Here is a 17,042-nt window from a genome sequence, read left to right as displayed (position 1 = left end):
GGTAGATAAGGTGAAATATCTCATTTATTGTTTAGAATACAGACTATGATTCTGGCTAAATAGCTCAGCTCTTACAGTCTGTATCTTTTTATAAAGTAGTTTAGATATGCTCCAGTAGTGACCTAATGAATAAAGATTCAAATCTAATGTTGATCACCTGCCATGATTATAGAAATTTTCCATAAAAGGAAAAAAGAGACATGACTATAGTTAGGGGGAAATGTTCCCCTACCATGTCAATTTCAGGATATATGGATAGCCAATTCAGTTGAGAAAATATCATAGTCATCCAGATGGGAAACTTTCCATTAAGAAAAAATGTCATACTGGGGAAATTGAGTCAGGAAAACTGTACCTGCATATGCCAAAAATTGTCCTCCCAGCGTTCCCCGTGAGACAAGACCCTGAAGTTCATAGATGCCGGCCCCGTAGGATTGCTGGTGATAGGATCGTCAGCCCAATAACATTTCTTGCTGATCATACCTGGTGTCAGATTCAGAATATTAATGTTCCAGTCCCATAAGATTTTACCTTGGATAGGAAGTTTCAGGAATCCTGCTGAGGGATGGATATAAACTATTCTCCTGTTGTTAAATTTGTATCAGCCCTTCTAAAAAAAATCACAAGGATTTCGCTTAACTTTTTTTTTTCCTGAGACAATTGGGGTTAAGTTTCTTGCCCAGGATCACACAGCTAGGAAGTTTTAAATGTCTGAGGTCAGATTTGAACTCGGGAACTCCTGACTTCAGGGCTGGTGCTCTATTCACTGCACCATCCAGCTGTCCTTTAACATTCTTTTCTACTAGTATTTTCAAAAATAGTTTAAAATTGATCATGTTGTAGAAAAGCATTGGCTACAATGTGATAAAATAATACTCTATATGCCGACAAAGATAGTGAATATATAACTCTAAACCTCCAGATTGACAGATGTCTTTTACTCAACCCTTAAAACAAAAATCAATCTTGATTAACACATAATTTCAATATAGACTAATCCAACTATAATTTCACAATTCATAATAAACAATTCTATAAACAAATTCCCAATTGCTGTTTTCCTAAATGGATAATCAGAAAACTTGACTACAGGCAAACGGGAGGTCAACCATTTAACATTACAGTACTTTAGAATATTGAATTTTCTAATTCTTTAACAATTCAGCTCATAATCTAGCAACATCCAGTTTAGAAAAGAATCCTAACTGCATATCTATACCATATCAGAAATATTATGGATTCAAAACGTGAAACAAAACCCCATTTCCAGTCAAGTGACTTCAGTTGAGTGCATCTCCAAATGCCCTTACACAGAAAATAATTCTGAGCAAATTTTAAGTGGAACCTAAACAGATTGATCTCCAAACTTCCTCATTCTAGCTAGCTATAAATAGCTTTCCACCTCTTGTAGCTTTCAGGTTGAAGTATCATAGAATTCCACATCGGAAGAATTTAAATTAGACCAATTTATAACCATGTCCAACATCGTAGATTAGGTGCTAGCAGGCACCCTTTTTCTCCAAGCAGAAATCCTTGAGCATCTCTCTCCAAGTTGAGTGAACACAACTAGTGATTATTTAAATCACTTCACTCTTAGCTTACTAAGAATTTGACCAGTATGGTATAATGGATAGGGACTGAATATTTTCCTTTTGTAATTCCTAGTTCTCAGCTAGAATTAAATTACTTAATTATTCCAAACTGGTAGGCTTCCATATTTCCAAAGAGTTTTTTTAATACTTTCATCAGTTATATCCATATTTCTAATACAATGAATTTCACATTCCATTAGGCACTTTTCTCATTTGGCTTAAGACTGTACAGCTAACAAATTTTCTGATCCATAATTTTCTCTATACTCAATACTAAATAGTAAAATAAAATTATAATTGTCACATTTACCAGAACCAGAATTCAGTTATATCTGGGTCCAAAGGGGATGCTCCCAGGAAAATTTCCTAAAGGGGGATGAAGAGGAGGCCCACATTCTGATATTTAGGACATATTCTGAGAAGGTTTTTCTTTTAAAAATCCTTTTAAGATGCTCTTAGTAATTACAAAAGCTTTTTAGGAGACTTGCAGATTTATGCTGCTTACAACTTACAAAATACTTGAACTGCTCAATTAACAATCAAGGTCTGTTGGGTTGCCAAGGCTCAACTTCAAAACATTTTTCCAAATTAAAACATACTATTTTCTTTTTTTTTTTTTTTTTTTGCTAAGGCAATTGGGGTTAAGTGACTTGCCTAGGGTCACATAGCTAGGAAGTGTTAAGTGTCTTCAGGTCCTCCTGAAGGGAGAGTGCTCTATCCACTGCGCCACCTAGCTGCCCCAAATCATACTATTTTCTCACTTTTCAAAATCTGGAGGAAATACTTTATAATTCATGAGTCAATAGAGTTGTATCAATTCTTACCAATACCAGTTTCAGTGGTAACATTTTAAACACAAATTACTGAAATTCTAAATTGATTGCATTCGAGGCCAGAATAGAGAAACCTTAAGTATGCCTTAAAAAGCAACAGAACAAAAACCAACAAAAATCCTTATTTTGCATTTTAAAACACATTTTGATATCATATATTGGGTGGGCAATTGTATGGAACAGAATATCATCAGAAAGTGGGGAATGGTAGCCCTAAATCTGCCCAAAGGGTCTTGTCCAAGTAGTTCCTGGGGATTCAGACATAAGTATTAAACCTTGCAATCCATGCTTAAGGATATGTGGGAGATGAGCTGGGGTTGTCCTTCAGCCCCCAACAACATTCAAAATTGACACATCAGTATCTAACAAATATGTCCCCAACTTAAGCTTAACATGGGAGTTCAACATTTTGATGAAAGAAGAACAGATAACTGGGGATGGGAACCCAAATCTGGGGTTTGAAGGACAAAAGTCCTTCAAAAGCAGTAAAATTCATGCTTTTCCAATTCACTTCCACTTGACTCAGACTGATTTGAAGTAATTTCAGCTTATTCTCAGAGGTCAACAATCCAGACTTCCTTTTGAAGCCCTATATGCAGCCAGAAATTGTACTAGAAGTGTTAGAAGTTCAGCTTGGGATGCAAATAACAAATTACATGAGATGGGGTGAGGGAGGGTTCATCCCTAACATGTGTCTCCCCCATGCACTGGATCCAGTGTTTCTGGAAAATATGACAACTCAGACAAGTTCATCCCTTTAGCATCCCTTAACACCAGAAAAATTCTATTGGGGAGAGGGAAAGAGTCAATTCACAGCCAAAGTCCCTAAAATAAAGGTTCCCCCTTGTGGACAAATTTTCCATCTGAGCCCAAAAAGATATGAGGGAGTTTTCCGATAATCTGGGGTACAGAGCTCTGGTCCCTTTGTGGCCATCAAGATGGTTGAATAAAATTTAAAGAGACAAAGTTTCCAGGTAATAATTAACTAGACTAGACAAGTTGATGCTGATGCTCATTTCTGTCAGTAATCAAAGATCCACTGAAATACTTTTTTCATTATTTTTAATACTCATTGCATTATGAATCATGTTGGAAGAGAAAAAAACAATGCAAAGGGGGAAAAAAGGGTAAGATTTAAAAAAAAACAGAAAAAAAGAAATGAATAGCATGTGCTGATTTACATTGTCTCCTTAGTTGTTGTTCTGGGTGCAGACAGCATTTTCTGTCCAAAGTCACTCTGAAACACTTTAAATCAGGTGAATGCCTTCTAATAGGGAACTCTGATGACAATTGAACCAGTCCTGATTGGTGAATGTGTAAGGGTGAAGTGGGATAGAAAATCTTCAGCTCCACCTGCTGCGATTGTGACTAGAGACCTTAAAGTGCTATCCAGTAATAAGTAGCAGCAGCTGTAGCAGTCGTAGTCAAGTGACTTAAAGGACCATCTAGTAATAAGTAGCAGCGCAGAAATAGAAAAAAGGTAACAAAGTGCTATCTAGTAACAGTCATCTAGTCATCTAGTAACAACAGCAGAAATAGTGAAAAGGTAATCTTAAAATGCTATCTAGTAACAGTCATCTAGTCATCGCAGAAATAGTGAAAAGGTAATCTTAAAATGCTATCTAGTAACAGTCATCTAGTCATCTAGTAATAAGTAGCAGCAGCAGACATAGTGAAAAGGTAACCTAAAAGTGCTAGCTAGTAATAGTAATCTAGTAACAGCAGCAATAGTACTGTAATCTCAAAGTGCTACTGAGTTGCTTGGTTGATGTCCTTCGTGCTGGGAGAGGACCAAAATGACATCACTATGTTAGAATCCAAAGATTTATGGGGCATCTCAGCTACTCAGTGCTGATGGGGCCACATGATCCTAGCGAGATAGCTGAACCCTTGCAGAATATTCTCAACAGACCATCATCGATTGATCAGCGCTGAAGTTATTGACCGTTTACCTCAAGTTGAAATCAATCACTCCCTAGCTGAAGTTCAACTGGAGAAGAGCTTTTGAATGTCATTAGGCTACTTTCATGTGGTAAAGCCATCGGCGCCGATTCTATTTTAGCCCAGATTTACTAGGGGAGGGAAGGTATCCATTGTTCATACAAAGGTTGAGTGAAATTTTTCTGATTGCTTGGCAAGAGGAAGTTATGCCCCAGGAGTTCAAGGACACCTTAAAGGGAATAGATTGTCTGTGACAATCACAGAGGGGTAGGTCTCTCAGCCCTTGCTGATCCAGTAGAGGATTTAATGAGATATTTGTAAAGCAATGCTGTAGATATGTTACATATTATAAATGCTAGCTAAGCAATAGCTTTGATTTAAAACTGGATTAGATTAAAAAGCTGGACGGCACAGTGGACTGAGTGTTGTGTTTGCAAACAAAAGGCCAATGAGCTGACTCTAGTGAACATCTAGAGACGGCGATGGGGAGGACGGAGCTTGCTGGGCTTTGTTCGGGACCTGCTACGCCAGTCAAGCTCCAATTTCTTTTCTGACAGGACTAGTAGGGAAAGACTGTAGCCATCATCTGCCTAGAGTTCAGCAGAAGTTTTGATTTCATACTCTTGTGCTGGAGAACATGAAGAGGTGTAGACTCAATGAGAGTACAAGTAGATGGATTCAGCGCTCACTGAATGGCCAGACTCTCAAAAGTTGTTTGTGATTCCCTATCAGTATGGCAGCGTGAAGGGTCCCAAGGTTCCATGGCTGCCCTCCAGCTAATATTTTAAAACTATATGATATGATATTATTATATTTGACTGAGAGACTCTCATAGTGGTCAATTATGTCTATGCCCCCAAGCAACTAAGACTACAGGTTGTCAAGTAGGAACCAACCAAAGTGCCTTGGAAAAGAAAGGGAATGTCTCAGTGGGAGTTCCCTATGGCATGGGAAAAACAGATCTGATAGGGAAAAGTCCATGGGTTGAGTTGGCTAAATCTTCTTCCCTCACTTGTCTGGATAACACAAAGCTGGGAGGGGACAAAAAATGCACTGGGGACAATTAGGCTCCAAAGAGATTGGGCAAGAAATGTTTAACTTGGGGGGAAAAGATTAAAGAAGGGAGGGGGGCAGGTTGGGCAAGGTCACCATTCTTGAGCATTTGAAGTGTTAATGTGTGAGAAAATAATATGCGCCAGAACATAGAAGAGTAATGGATGGGAAGGGAGGGATGAAGTTGGGGGAAGGGAGAGGGGCAAAGAGGCAAATTGAGATTGGAGGTTTGAAAAGTGCCCTGCCAAGTAGAGTGGTCCCAGAATGCAATAGGTGAGAAATGGGAGATTCCACCTCCTTAGGGATTTTCAGCAGAGGCTGGATGATCTCAAGCATGAATTTCTTTGGGGGAGGAGGAGAGTGGTCTGGATGCATCTAAAGTCCTTTCCAATTCTAAGATTCTCAATGATCCTGGCTGCTTATTGCCCGTTTGTTGTCAGGGCTGCCCTTTCATGGGACTTCTGCTTCAAAAGTCTCTTTTCTAGTGAAGAAAGACCTCTCTTTATCCACCAATTTACAAGGTCTTAAATTCAGTCTTTTAAATACTCATGAAGTCAGCTTTTGATTTTCCAGTTATGGAACCATCCCCTGAAAACCTAAAGAGTAATTACTCTAAAGACCATTTTTAAATTTATCTTTGGGCTGCGTTCTTAACTCTTATTTACAGAAGCCAATTTGTTGTTTTAATTATATTGATCAGGTTAATATTAAAATGAACTTTCGTTCGATTATGCTGTCTTTCTGGTGAGAGAACAAAGAGTCTCTGGACTAACTGGAGTGACAGGAAGACATTTGACACAGGAGCAGGAGACATCTATGTTTTAAAACATGGTTATAAAGAAATGAGACAATCAAAATCAACTGCTATTTTTTATTTGATCACACAAAGTAAAATATTTATGAAACAAAATGTTGGATTCTAACATCACATCAGTAAGGGCAGAAGAGACAGGAAGAGTTTACAATATGTTAAGTTTGTAGATTACTGCAAACCACTGTACTTCGAACTCCATTCTGTCCATGCCCTCTGTAAAGTTTAATCTTAAAACACACAATCACAGACAAAAATCAAACACATTCTCTCAGGATTCATTTGTTTCTTCTGAAGAGACTGAGATTTTATCAAGGGCCCCAGCATCTGCAAGAGTCCAAAGAAAATACTGTTTCAGTGACATTTAAAGGACATAAATGTCAAAGTGGGGTAAGTCCCAGGGTACTTGGTCATGTTTATGAATTGCAGAAAAGTTACCAAAAATCATTTATTGTCTTTTCTAGGTATGGACTTAAATACAAGTAACATAGGGCCTGAAATCTTAACATGTTTTTCCTAAAATCAGAAAAATGGGATTTCTATAGAATGTTCTCTAATATTACATGGTTCACACAGCTTTGCTTGCAGCAAACTCTCCTGAACACTATCCATAGAAATCACAGTTGAAAAACCAATGTTGGACTATAATCTGCATTAATGGGGGGAATTCTGGCAGGGTGAGACCATTTATTTTTTAACTGCTGAAGTGTCCCCAATATGGCTGCTTTTCCTATCTGAGGAAGGAATTACCAGCCCTTTCCCTCTTAAAGGTTTTTCCAAAGATCTTGCCATGATTTAAGTCAGGCAAAAGTTGGTTCATTGTCGTCCTTCATTCTCAGAGGACCAAAAATGGCATCATTATGTTAGAGTCGAGTTACAACGTGTCCCACTGTGACTGATCAGACTAATACAAGCTCAGCATGCTCTCAATTCCTTTGCTTTCCACTTTACCAAGATATTTATGATGAATAAAACAGCAAGAGGGTTATAATATTTCAGCATCAAATGTCTCTGCCTATTCTCTGAAACAGCTGCTGATATATAAACAAACACTTAAACTAGGGGAACTTAAAATAGCTTTTTAATCCATAATTAACCTTTAAAAGAAATGAATGAATAAAAGTATGATTTCTTGATTTCTGTGGTCCAATAAATAGTGTTTTGATGCGCTTAGAAGGGGGGAAAATATCCATACAGAATCCATTAATTTTCTTGTAATTAATGGGTGAGTAATTTCTGGTTATATGCATGTACTTGTGCATAATATGTATTTGTAATACATGCAAAGTTCGCAGTAGACTTGACTATTAAGCAATGAATCTAAATTCATGTGTGAAGCGATGGTCCAATGGATACCCATAATTCATCAGAATTCTTTCAGGAAGTCTAAGGTAAATATATGATAAAATAATGTAGCGTACTGGCACCTTGGGAGTTAAAGAGATTGAGTGCCTGTAGAGGACTCAGGTAAAAATTAACCAAAGAGAAAACTTGGCTCAATTACAGGAGGTATGAAAAATGTCAACTAGATCCTCCATCCTTTTCTATGCAATATACAAGCTACAAGCCCTAGGAAGCCATCTTCCCATTGGGAAAATTAGTCTGGAATCTGACTTGACTTGCATCTCTGACATTGATTGATGGATTGATTGATCGATATTTATTGATTGATTTTTAAAAGAAGGATTATGGTTCTAACCGCTTTTGAGATTTTAAAAAATATTGTCAAATTTCAACACCTGTGTATAACCTGGATGTGAGAAAGCTATCGCTTTCCCAATAGCTCTCCAGGATAGTCTGGTATTCTGAGAGTTGAGGAACAGAAAATAGAAAATGCTCTCACGTACCTCTGAGATGCAAGTATGTCAGAAACTCAAGTATTGTACGCACAATGTTTTCATCAGCCATGGACAATTCCGAGTTTCCTAGAAAACATAAATAGTGAATGTATACAACATGCTTCAACATGAGTAGACTTCAGAGATTTCAAGTTGGAAGGGACTTTAAGGATCATTTTATCCCACTTTCTCCTTTTAATAAGGAAACTGAGACCCAGAGAGACTCATTGACTTGCCCAGTCCTATGACTGTTGAGTATGAATCAACACAGCTGGTATTTGAACCCAAGACTTCTGGTTTCCATCCCAGCACACATCCCTATGCCTTCTCCTCTCCTGTTTTTCTTACTGGTCCCAGAAGGTAGAACTAGAGGAAATGGGCTGAACTCAGTTCAATAGAAGGAGTAACTTCCTAACCAACAGAGCTATCCAAAATGGGGTGGGCTCCCTTGGCAGATGGTAAGTAATCCCTCCCCGGAGGTCTTCAGGGAGAGACTGGCTGACTGGTCCCTTGTCAGGAACATTCACAGAATGAATTCTTGTCCAAATATACATCAAACTAAATAATTTGTAAGACCCCCTCCATCTCTGAGACCATCTATTGCTTTTCCCGCTTCATCATTCATCATTATGAAATAAAATAAAATTATTAAAAAAAACAAAATTAACACTAGGTTTTTTGTGTTTGGTATTTTATTTTCTGGTAATATACTACCCCTCTTGTGACCTAGAAGAATCCTGGCCTAATGGCATAAAACTTGTTACCTTGGAAAATAATACTTCACCTACCCCAATTCTTTCCCTAGACATGAAAGCAGCTCATTAGCCTAAGAGCATGTAAAGAGCTCCCAAGTATTATTCAAGGGAAATGGGAAAACGGAGCTGGGCTTGTTCAATGAAGGGAAAAGCATGTGATGAATTATTCCTAATCACAACATATAGATTGTACGGTTTTCAAAGGAGCTGTGTCGAAGCAAGATCAGTATAAAGAAAGATTAAGTTGACCAAGAGAGCTATACAGTAATTATCCCCAAAATCCAACTGATACACTCCATGAAGGTAAGATCAGCAGAGATTTTCTGAAGATGCATTTTAAACCCTTTCAAAATGACCCCCTCATCCTGCTACTGAGTGTCTTAGCATGCCCATTCCTAGATTTTATACCTTTTGTATATTTATATATAGCTTTTTATATAGGTATTATATGTACTATATATGTAATATATTTATTATATATATATAGGTATATATATATAGCTTTTATAGATTCCTAGATTTTATCTTTTTTATAAAATAGAAGAAAAGAACCCAATAACATTGGGCAGTAGATGTGAAAGGTTCCCGTTGGTGTGTTGATGTAAATGTAGCTGATGGAGGAAATCCCTGAGAAATCCAAGCCCAAGCTGTCCAGCTTTGGGTTCTGCCCCTTCCAGGAGCACTGAAAATGAATTATGGGTAAAGATGAATTAAGGCAAATGTCTGAGGCAGATGGGAGCAGCGCCGGGTCCTTACCTGGCTTCATGCCATCCTCATCCTGGACCTCCCGTTTGCCAGCGAGGCCGTGCTTGTCATTGAATGATCGGTGGTTGTCTACCGCATCTATTGAGTCAAGCAAAGAGGGAAAGAGTTGGGAGCCTCTTCCTCGAGCAGGGCCAGTGGGGTCGTATTGAATTCCTGGGCCAGGGGAAAGGGTTCAAGAGCTGCTGTCAGCATTCCAAAGAAAGGCAACATCAAGGTAAGACACTGACTGAGGCTCCATGTGCTGGAGACTCAGGTCAGTCTAGACACCAACCAACCTTCCCGGCCCATCACGAGGGCTAAAGACAACTCGGAGCCTGGACAGTCTGCTCCCCCTGAGGGAGCCCTGCTTCCTACTGCTGAGCCTTTCACACACACCTTAGGCAGAAATTGTCCTTATTTAGGACTAGAGACCCACGCTGGCTGGAGGCTTCCTACTCCCAACAAGCGGCCCTCAGGGGGCCATTCTTTGTTCTAAATAGCCTCATACCCGAGATCCGGGTTCTGACATGAGGGATTTCCTGAAGGGATCCCTTTTGGGGCTGTGAGAGGTAGGAATCGAGGGGAAACATGCCTGGGGAGGAGGTCTTGTTTTTGCTGCCTTTGTTGCTGTCTGGGTATTTTTGGGAATCCGCTTTCCCCCCTTTGTAGTGGCAAAGCATAAGAACCATCCCCCTGGAGCTAGAAAGGAGAGGAAAATGTCCTCTAGGACAGAACAGCCTCTCTCAGGTCCCTCCCAGCAAACTCCCTGGAGGATATCCCTCCCTGGGCTTATTTCCCTAGCCTCTGGTACACATTCACTTATTAAATGCCCTGGCACTAGCCCACATCGTCTTTATAAAAGGAAACGGCCTTTAGCTATGGAGAAATAATAAATACAGAGAGACGGGAATACAGAATGCACACAAAGAGGCTCAATGGTCTGGACTGGGCAACTGGGGGCCTCAAGGAAAGCCCTCAGCAGGAAGTGGCCCCGAGCTGAGTCTTGGAGGGACTCCCCGATGAGGAGGAAGGGCATTCCAGGAAGGGATGGGGAGGGGCAGTCTGTTCCAAGGCTCCTCGGGCTGAAATCTGAGCGTGGCTCTCACAGCTCTGTGCTGCCTGTGCTTTGCCTTCTAGCTGATGATCTGAACACTCTGTTCCTCTGGAGACTGTTAGTTCCCTGAATCTTGAGCCTGTCTGTTAACATAACGGGTGGTGGGACCCACGAGGGGATGCTGATAGTGATTAAGGGTTCCTGGAGGGGAGAGGGGTCAGGAAAGCTACAAGAAGCCTATTGCCGTGCCCCCCCTTCCCCCCCACCCCCGACAACTGGCGCATTGAACAGCTGGCTCAGGGGCTTTCTGGGAAGGCCTTCACTGCCATAAGAAATCCGCCATGCTGGCCAGATTAAAGCCAAGTTTGGGCTAATCCTGTCATCTGCTTCAAAAGGAGCGAGTAGAAAGCACCCTTCCACAATGCTCTTCTCCCTTCCACATTGCTCTTCTCTCTTCCACGAGGTTTATTTGCTTAATGAGGTCTTTCCGAAACCCCATCCAGGACCAGCAGCTGTGGGACCCTCAGAGAGCCTGGAGGGCCGGGAGCCAGACCTGGGTTCTTGTCCCTACCATTGACACGAATTAAAATCTCGAGCATAAACATGGGTGCCTCTATTTCCTCATCTATAAAAGGCCCAGATTAAATAAGATAAACTGTAAGAACCCATCCCCAGCTGAAGTTCTATGATTCCTTATGTCAAATGCAACCCAATACCCAGCGAAACAGTAGTTAGCAAGTCCCAGAAGCCTCCTGCCTCTGTCCATGGTAGCTGGCTTTGCAAAGGTTGAAACGATCCATCCTACCCAAACAGGAATACGGAGGAGCCAGAAGGGCCACTTTCCTGAGCCCCTATTTCTAGGGCGAGAGTCTTATTTCCCAACCCCCATTCTAACAAAGGGCTCTCATGGTATTTTCATTCGGCAAAGAAAGCCTGTCCTTATTCAGATGGGAGTCACCATCACTAGAGGGGTGTTTGCGAATCTCCCCCAAGAACGGTAGGTTACAAAGGGATAGAGGGGTGGCTTTATGAGTGGGACTGAGGAAGCCCAGGACAGTGCCTCCATAATGCACCCAGATCCTCCACTTCCCCCTCTCCTCCAGCCAAGGCATTGTGGGGACCTGTCGATTAAAACCTCAGGGTAATCGGCAGGTGAGCAATGCTCCAGCCTTACTCCGCCTCTCCTCTCCCTGCTCATCTGAATCACCTTAATTTTATCTAAATCCTTTCGATTCATTCAAAGGTTTAGGTTCTGTAGACAAAGCTTTCATTTATCCCATGAAAAATCTTTTTGCTCAGACCCACTTATATGGCCCAACCTGCACATTTTAATTCATCCAGGCAGTGAATAACTGATATCCTATCCTTTTTTTTTTTTTTTTGGCTAAGGCAATTGGGGTTAAGTGACCTGCCACGGTCACACAGCTAGGACATGTTAAATGTCTGAGGTCAGATTTGAACTCAGATCCTCCTGACTTCAGAGCTATCCACTGCACCAATTAGCTGCCCACCCTGTCCCTTTTTAAAAGGACATGAAACTTTCAAGCTAGAAGCTTGTTCCATCCCCCTCAGCTTACAGATGAAGCAAGGCCTAAAGAAGGAGACACATTGGCCTCAGATAACTCAGCTAGTTAATGACAGAACTCAGGCTTGAAAGAAAGACTCTACACATTTGCCTTATGTATCATGAAGGAAAAAATGAATGTCTGTTTTACTTACGTGGCCCAAGGAGATAACCAGCACTGTTCAAAGTCCAGCCTCGCTTTTCCTTGGCCTTAAGCAAAGGAAGAAAGAACAATCAGTTTTTAATATTTTAAAATCTGCTTTAAGCCCTAAATTAAGAACCAATTATGCTTAAATTAGCTTAAATTATTAGCTTAAAATCCCAATTCTGGAACTTCTTTTGCTCTGATCTAGCTCATCGTGCTAGGAGACTTAACTCTTTCTCAAATAAACTTGGATTGAATGAATGAATGGACATCGCCCAGGTAACCTTTACAACATGGAACAAAGCCCGGTGTCTTTCAGGATGCCAGAGAAAGAGTTTATAAATGGGCTTTTTTAAGTCATTTGGGAAACTGCTTTAACTCATTGAGATGAAGCTCAGTTTCCTCAGCTATGAAGCTAGGAAGTTAGACTTGCTCTGCAAACTGGGGTGATTTAAGTAATTTGGGAGACTGTTTTAGCTCATTGAGATTAAAGGATCCTGGACCTCAATTTTCTCACCTAAGAAGCGAGGAAGTTAGACTTGCTGATTTCTGGGGTTCCTTCTCCACCATTTTAGCTTTGATATGGCGCTTTTTCTTTTTCTTTCTTTCTTTTTTGATATGGCACTTTGTATTTATTTATTTTTTGATATGGCGAGTCAATCTAACATACACAAATTCAGATTCTGTCTGCACGCCAATTGTTATAGAAATCCAATTAATGCAAAAGTGTTCATTTGGCAACCTGGTTCCTGTAATAAAACTTTTACCGAACTGTCAATGAGTCCATTTATCAACATTTTATTTGCATACAACTTAGCAGGTGTGCAGTGGGATGCAGTGGGATGCAGTGGATGCAGTGGTGTGCAGTGGGATGCAGTGGGATGCAGTGGTGTGCAGTGGGATGCAGTGGGATGCTGTGGCGTGCAGTGGGATGCAGTGGTGTGCAGTGGGATGCAGTGGTGTGCAGTGGGATGCAATGGGATGCAGTGGGGCGCAGTGGGATGCAGAGTTGGCCGCATACAGCAAGGGTTATTTGTGAATGCTGACCTCTGAACTCTTTTCTAGCTTAAAGCAATTGGGGTCATTGAGTTCAAGGTTAGAATAGATCATAAGTCTACCTGTGATTCAGTAAATGTTCGCCCACGTGGCTGATTTGATGCAGTTTCCAGCAGGGTGGAATTGAACCCAAAGAGCCGTCAACAGGGCCAGGGTCAACCATGGGCTGTTTCCTCTCCTTGACCCAGAGCTTGGGACTTCCCTGGTTAACCTTTAGTCCCTCTCCCAAACTTTCCCTTTCAACTCCCCCCTGGGGTCTCTCTAAATGGCATTGCCCGAATGCCGGGGATTTGCAAGCTTTCTTTCCTAAAGATTAGGGGAGAAAGGGGGGGGGCGTTTTCCCTGGCTCACAGCTGGGAACTCTTCCCGGGCATTGCCAGCTGAGTGTGGGGCAGGGTTTCCACAATGCCCTGAGATCCCATCCCCCCTCCCGAGCATTAGGAGCAATTGGGGTTCAGAGGCACTTACGGAGAGCACGAGGCCCAGGGTCTCCGACAGGGTGACGCACAGGATGAGGGAGGCCAAGAGGAGGCTCCGACTGCACCTCTGCATCTGAAAGGGCAAGAGACAGGGCAGTGGTGGGAGGCGGGGAGAGGCACAGGGACTGGCTGCCTCCCAACCCCCCCTCTCCCAAGGGGAAAGAGATCATTGCTCCTAGAAAGAAAGCAGGAAAGGGGTCGTTGGACCTCAGAGCTCTGGCAGGAAGGGACCTTAGAGGGCAAACCCAATTTGCAGCTGGGAAGCAAGAGAAGGCGGGAGTTCTGTGGACTCATGTTTCTGCCTTTTGAGGGGCGTCTGACGCTTCGCACAACACAATGGCTGGCACGGGGGAGAACTCCCCAGGGCCAGTTCTCCTCCCCGGAGAACCTGGAACCCCGGTCACCGCCTGCTCCTCACTTGACCCCGCCCAGCCCGTCCAGGCTGACCCCAGGCCTGAGAATGGCCCCCTCCTCTCTCCGCCTCCAGGCTTCCCTTAAGTGTGACTCCAGGTCCAGTTGCTCCGGGAAGCCTTTCCTGTTCTCCCTTAACTCTCTCCCCTGCCCCCCCCCACCTCCGCCTCCGCCTTTTCGAATTGATTTTCCCTGATTAGTCCGTCTCCCCTTCTCCGCGGGTCGTTTGCTTGACTCCCTCCAGACCCCGGCCAAGCTTTTGCTCCCTTCGCCTGGTGAGGATGGAGTATTAGGCAACAGAGCCCCTAATTTCCCAATCTTAGACTCTCCCCCAAACCCAAAGCGGGGGATGGGAAATGGGAGAATGGGGAAAGCCCTGACTTTAGCCCCGGCGGGGCGGATGCCGCCTGCTTGTCCGCCCGCACTCGGAAGCTGCCGCCAGGCTGTCCGTTCCACGGACACAAAGGGCTGCGGACCTTGGAGGAAGGACCTTTTCCAGAGAGAAAGAAAGCCCACTCGTGCCCCAGTCCGGCTCAGGGGCTCTTAACCTATCTGTCGGGGCCCCTCTGGCCACAAGTCTGGGGGAGCCCGCGGACGCCGGCGGGAGTCAGGCTATTAAAGTATTGAAGGAAAAGGCTAAGGGCAGGAGACAAGCGCAGAAAAAGCTGCCATCCCCGCCCCCTCCAGGTTCCCGGCCCCCGTCTTTGTCCCCATCCTAGCATCGCGTTCAGAGCCCGAGCTCCGGCCCGGCGGGGGCTTGGCCGCGCCTCGGACACGGGGCGTCCCGTGCCAAAGACGCCGCGCCCGCCCGCCTGGCCTGAGCCGGGCGCTGCGTCCCGGGGCAGGACCAGGGAGAGGCGCCCTAGGCGGGAGACGCTCCGAGGTCTCCCACCGGCTGCGCCGGCCGCCCAGCAACAAAGTTGGGAAGGAGGGGGGAGGGGTGCGAAGATCGTGGTCGGGAACTCAGGTCAAGGTCACGACCACTGCCACGGCCCGGGCCTCAACCGCCCCTCCCACCCCCGCCGGGCTAAGATGCCCCTACCTTGAGCTCGGAGTGCAGGGCACCTGCTAGGAGACCTGCTAGGAGACTGCTAGGACGCAGCTGGCGGGCGGCGGGCCCGGCTCGGGCTGGCTGCGGGCGGGCGGCGGGCGGCGGGCGGCGAGTGGCGGGCGGCGGGCGGCGGGCTCGGCTCGGGCCGGACGGACTCTCACTGCATGCTTCGGAGCCGGCTGGACAGCGACCGCGGCAGGGGCGGCTGCGGGAGCTGCGAGGTACAGGTGGCAGTCGGCTCGCCTCGTGCTCCTCCCCGCCGAGTCCTGGCTACTTATGGGGCGGCGCGCGCCCCGCGGGGGAGCCCACGAGCGGCCACGTCAGCCGCCCGCCCAGAGGGGGATAATTGCCCCTCCGGCGGGCCAGCCGCATTAGGGCAGGACACAAATTACTGTCATCCAATTAGAGGCTTTTGGAAAAAGCTCAGCAGCCGAGCTGCGCGCCAGGGGAGGTGGCGGGGGCTGGTGAGGGGCGGGGAGGACGGCGGAGGGGGGTTGGGACTGGGCCGGCGGCCCGGGGCTGAGAGCCCGCCTGGAGCAATTATTCCCCATTACCTGCAGTCGCCCCCGCCGCTTGGGCGGTGGGCTGTCCAGGCCGGGAGATGAAAGAGCGCTCTCCATCCCCCATCCCGAAGCCCGAGGGGGCACCAGCTGATCCCACCTCCCACCCCCAGGCAGCCCGGCCCACCCGGTCTGGGGCCCCGCTCCCCCTCCAGTGAATCAGCCTCCTCCTGGGGCTGGGGGAGTAAGACCCTCCCCATCTAGGCTGGGAGGAACCCATCTCCCATGTCTGTAATATTGTTAATATTCCAATGTCTATATATCGTTAGGTTAGTTCTTATTTGTTCTCAGAACAAGCTCAGGATGAGAGATATTATGGTTGGCAACGCAGATGAGGAAACTGAGGTACAGGGAGTTTGAATAAATGACTGACTCAGGATTACGCAGCTAGCCTAGACCAGATGTGAGGAACTGTTGGGGCCTGCTGCACCCTTAGCGGCAGGAAACCTGCCCTCTGAGCGCCTCTTCTATGTCCCTAAGGGCTGGAAAGCTGGGCTTAGGTGGGTGCTCAAAGGAGGATCACTGCTCCTCAAAAGCAAGAGTGTGGAGGGGCTGGACCAGAGTCACTAAAAAGGACCTTCCTCCGGCTCCCCATGGAACTATGAGCCCTCTCTGAGCCTCAGTTTCCCTATTTGCATAATGGGGAAATTGGACTAAGGGCCCAGCCCAAAGTCCCAAATGATCCTTCAACACTTTTAGATTCTGTGCGTTCTCTTCTTCGTATCATCACATTCATTACTCATGATGGAGAAAGAAGTCTCTGAGAGCTCCCAGGTATCCCAGAAGACCTTTTACTGTCCTATCTGGGGACTGCCTGAGCTCCCACTCCCCTGGCACAGAAGGATTCCGCCTAGCAGAATTGTTCAGTCATTTTTCAGTTGTACCCCATCCTCCATAACCCTATTTGGGGTTTTCTTGGTAAAGATAATGGAGTGGTTTGCCATTTCCTTCTCCAGCTCATTTTACAGATGAGGAAACTGAGGCAAACAAGGTAAAGTGACTTGTCCAGGGTCACACAGCTAGGAAGTATCTGAGGCTAGATTTGCACTCAGGAAGAAGACTCTTTCTGAAATCAGTCCTGGTACTCTACATACTGTGCTGGCTAAGTGAAGTCTAAAAAGAGTTAACAAATGATCACTTACATAAAAGTCCTTT

At 44.8% G+C, this 17,042-nt stretch overlaps 1 protein-coding gene across 2 annotated transcripts; it reads right to left on the bottom strand.

Moving 5' to 3' along the window:
* Nucleotides 1–6,276: 6,276 nt before the first annotated feature.
* Nucleotides 6,277–15,694, bottom strand: GAL (galanin and GMAP prepropeptide). Of its 2 annotated transcripts, none has more exons than XM_051965415.1 (6): nt 15,319–15,694; nt 13,855–13,938; nt 12,341–12,395; nt 9,580–9,741; nt 8,078–8,155; nt 6,277–6,557 (listed from the first exon to the last, which is right to left on the bottom strand). In XM_051965415.1, the coding sequence occupies exons 2-6, from the start codon at nt 13,936–13,938 to the stop codon at nt 6,502–6,504; spliced, it is 435 nt and encodes a 144-aa protein (XP_051821375.1). In that variant the 5' UTR covers nt 15,319–15,694; the 3' UTR covers nt 6,277–6,501. The 2 variants fall into 2 exon arrangements, with proteins under 2 accessions (XP_051821375.1, XP_051821376.1); XM_051965416.1 differs by having other exon boundaries at nt 9,580–9,666; nt 15,319–15,680.
* Between the last annotated feature and the right edge of the window lie 1,348 nt (nt 15,695–17,042).

The sequence above is a fragment of the Antechinus flavipes genome, chromosome 6 (genome assembly GCF_016432865.1).
Source record: "Antechinus flavipes isolate AdamAnt ecotype Samford, QLD, Australia chromosome 6, AdamAnt_v2, whole genome shotgun sequence".
Classification (NCBI taxonomy): domain Eukaryota; kingdom Metazoa; phylum Chordata; class Mammalia; order Dasyuromorphia; family Dasyuridae; genus Antechinus; species Antechinus flavipes.
This window is presented reverse-complemented; position numbering and strand designations above follow the sequence as displayed.

Bases quoted from the DNA above. Each gene is read 5' to 3' on its own strand.
- GAL (XM_051965415.1), bottom strand. From the start codon at position 13,938: ATGCAGAGGTGCAGTCGGAGCCTCCTCTTGGCCTCCCTCATCCTGTGC. The intron at 9,742-12,340 runs GTAAGTAAAACA...CCCCTGGCCCAG, and splicing joins TGGTTATCTCCTTGGGCCAC to GAATTCAATACGACCCCACT. The intron at 6,558-8,077 runs GTACGTGAGAGC...GGACTCTTGCAG, and splicing joins GACATACTTGCATCTCAGAG to ATGCTGGGGCCCTTGATAAA.